We start from the raw sequence: 3,024 nt of genomic DNA, 5'->3' as shown, positions 1-3,024 counted from the left end.
GTAAACAACTTGATCAGAATTCAGCCCTGTATGTCAAGGCTGCGAGATATGTTGTAAATATGTTGATACATGCAAATAAACCAATTATATAAAGATCTCTTCAAGGGTCAAAGGTCTCTTCAAGAATGTCTTGAACAACAGGGTATTTTTGACATTTGTCTTGTGGAATACAAATTCATTTATTCATCTCTTAACATTCAGCATTCAAGAAAATGTGGCAGAATTACGGTAAACGGTGGAATTGAGAGTTAACGTTTGTCTTATCGAGGTGCAGTGGGCTGAAATACCGGTGACATAGACGTTCAGAACACTGTATGTTCAGTTACGTGACCTCTGACTTCCCTCCCTTACGACCTGGCATGACCCCGATTACGAGTAATGGATCACGTTTATGACATTGTTTTCGGTGTATATATTGTTGTATTTCCGTGTATGTATGTGTCGTACCCAGGGCCACTCCGTAAAGCAGTGCTATGTCACTGAGTAGTGCCACCCTGGTTAAAGAATTCAGAAATAAATAAATAAATAAACGTTACCATTGAAGTCGAACTGGTCGTAGAAGTCGCTGAGAGTCATTCCGTTTTCAATCTCCGTGAAGGTAAGATGGTTGTCGCCGTCGGTGTTCAGTTCGTAAAACTTGTCTCCGACTCCCCACAGCTCGATGATCTGTGGCAGGTAGATGAAGCCGTCACCTGCACAAATGGAAAGGATAATGCATTAATAACGTCCTAGATCTCGATGTGGATGACAAATAATAACATAGGTTCTTCAGGTAATAGCTAGTAAGACGGCTGAGGCGTCAATTTCAAACATCCTAGGCTTTGTGGAGTACTTTATAAAATATACGTTACGTACGTTACCACGTACTTTACATGCTCTCATAGTTAGATAGCATCGAGAAAACTGTCACAAACGTCGTGCGAGCTCAAAACTTTATACTTTATGTTTACATGTATGAAAAATATTAAAGAGGCCATCTACATCAGGGCATCATAACCATCCCTCAACAGATATAAGGGGCGCCACAGGCTTTCTGCAACCTATGATCCACTGCTCAAGGAGTCACGTTTGTTGTCTGCGTGACGTCACGGAAGCGGTGGATTGTTCATTCCTTGACAAAGACTGGAGTTGTACATTCGACAATTTCTTGTGTTGGAAATTACAGTTTAAATTTGCTTCATTATGATTTCTACCAACACAGATGAACTTTCAAGATATGTGTGAAAAAGGTTGTCTTATCTCCTTGTCACAGCCTGCTTAGTAATAACCTACGACGAATGTAATCTCGTCGTTAAGTAAAAGTTTGTATAACATTACCATCGCTGTCCAGGGCCGTGAGTGCCTGTTGTAGGGACATGGCGTTCATAAGTTCATCCTTGGAGACCAGACCGTCTCCGTCGGCATCTAGGCCGCTGGTCTGCCTGTGTGAAAAAAAAAACGGAAAAGAAAACTTGTAGTCTCGTCGCCGAAGGTTAGACTGGTAACCAAAAAAAGTAACTCAAGCAACTGGATATGGTTTAGAAAACTGTCAGACGTTTCAGGTAGCATATAGCGCCCACTATCGTTTGCAAAATCATATCAAGTTGCTTAAGTAACTGTTTTGGCGTGATTTTTGTGGGCACGGTGGGGGGGGGGGTCATATGGCTGCAGTATAGCTGCAGTATATAACCAGAATTACAAGTCAATTGTAGAAGGACGCTCACGAACGTTGGTTCAGTTATGGGTCTTTTTAAAAGTGTTGAACACACTTTTTATTTACCCTTTTCCACTATACATTTCATTTTCACAACTCAACCAGAACTTAACCAGGCTACAGAACAAATGTGGTACGTCGAAGCTAAGCTAAGGCAGTTGAAAATTCAAATTTATGTTTCTGCAGATTATATTTTAAAAAAGAAAAGCAGTGTAACTGGCTTAAGGTAGATCATGTGAAGGTAGATGTTCGGTACGTACCTCTTTATTGGAGACGCAGTTGCCAAGGCAACGAACAGCAGAAGGAAGGGAGTCATGGTTGATATATAGATCTGAAAGAGACAGACACACTTTATTTATTTCATCATAAGACGGCTGGGTAGCCCCATTCAGCTTACATTGGCTGTTTTCCAAGGGGGCCAGCAAAATTACAAGACAAGACATTGTAACATACAGTAAAACAAGAGTGGACAACATACAGTAAACATTAAAGTCTGATGCGTCAAAACAGAGTCATAGTCCTATACTCAAAGTCCTTGTCGTTCAGAGGTCAAAAACACAGTCAGGAATGGAAATTTTGCGCAGTGACCATTGTTAGAGTAAAACCCGCACAAAAATAATCTGCAACTCTCATAGTTGAAGAGGACACGTCACGATCACCACAAAATTCGATTAAACTACGACAAAGGCAAATGTGACTGTATACTATCCAATACTTACCAATCCTGAAGACTTCAAGTGCTGGATCTGAATGTTTCCGAGATCCGAGGCCCTAATATACCGTAGGTGTGAGAAGACGAACAGGTTGCAACGGATACACTGCTGTTTACGTCAACACGAACGTCTAAATATAACTCAGTTGACGTCGATGAAGGGACAACCATAGCAAATAAACTATTGTCAAGGATATCAAGGATAAGTTACGACCTCCAGTAGAGGTCAAGGAAGGAGGGTGGGGGTGGGGGTAAGTGCCACCGTAGTTGGTGTCCATTTTTGCCATGAGGCTAAGTATTGTTTGTTTCACATAACCAGTAAACCGCCTTTAGGTGTAACACACCAGTTTACATGTACGAACACCATTGTAAATGTACCTACAAGACAGTACTGTAAGGTTTGAACCACTCACACAGGGAAGAATCCTTACTCTTTTCGGTAAGTGTGGTGGGTTAGTTCTGATACACTGCTGTTTACGTCAACATGGACGTCTAAATGTAACTCAATTGACGTCGATGAAGAGACAACCATAGTAAATGTCAAAGGTGTCAAGGATATGTAACGACCTCCAGAAGAGGTCAAGGGGCTGAGATGAAGGGCGGGGGGGGGTGGTGGGGT

The 3,024-nt window shown here is 41.7% G+C and overlaps 1 protein-coding gene across 2 annotated transcripts in view; it reads right to left on the bottom strand.

Annotated features, from left to right (window-relative positions):
* Window positions 1–2,463, bottom strand: part of LOC109485765 (calcium-binding protein LPS1-beta-like) — a 7,703-nt gene extending 5,240 nt beyond the window's left edge. The window contains exons 1-4 of one of the 2 annotated variants that reach the window (XM_019789449.1): window positions 2,413–2,463; window positions 1,954–2,024; window positions 1,318–1,421; window positions 537–692 (exon numbers count right to left, since the gene is read on the bottom strand). In XM_019789449.1, coding sequence (XP_019645008.1) covers window positions 537–692; window positions 1,318–1,421; window positions 1,954–2,009 — 316 coding nt within the window. In that variant the 5' untranslated portion in view covers window positions 2,010–2,024; window positions 2,413–2,463. The remainder of the gene's footprint in view (window positions 1–536; window positions 693–1,317; window positions 1,422–1,953; window positions 2,025–2,412) is intronic. The other variant, XM_019789448.1, reaches the window with a different exon arrangement.
* Between the last annotated feature and the right edge of the window lie 561 nt (window positions 2,464–3,024).

The sequence above is a fragment of the Branchiostoma belcheri genome, unplaced genomic scaffold (assembly GCF_001625305.1).
Source record: "Branchiostoma belcheri isolate BF01 breed outbred unplaced genomic scaffold, Haploidv18h27 scaffold78, whole genome shotgun sequence".
Taxonomy (NCBI): Eukaryota; Metazoa; Chordata; class Leptocardii; order Amphioxiformes; family Branchiostomatidae; genus Branchiostoma; species Branchiostoma belcheri.
The sequence above is the reverse complement of the archived record's forward strand: the minus strand, read 5'-3'. Positions and strand labels throughout refer to the sequence as shown.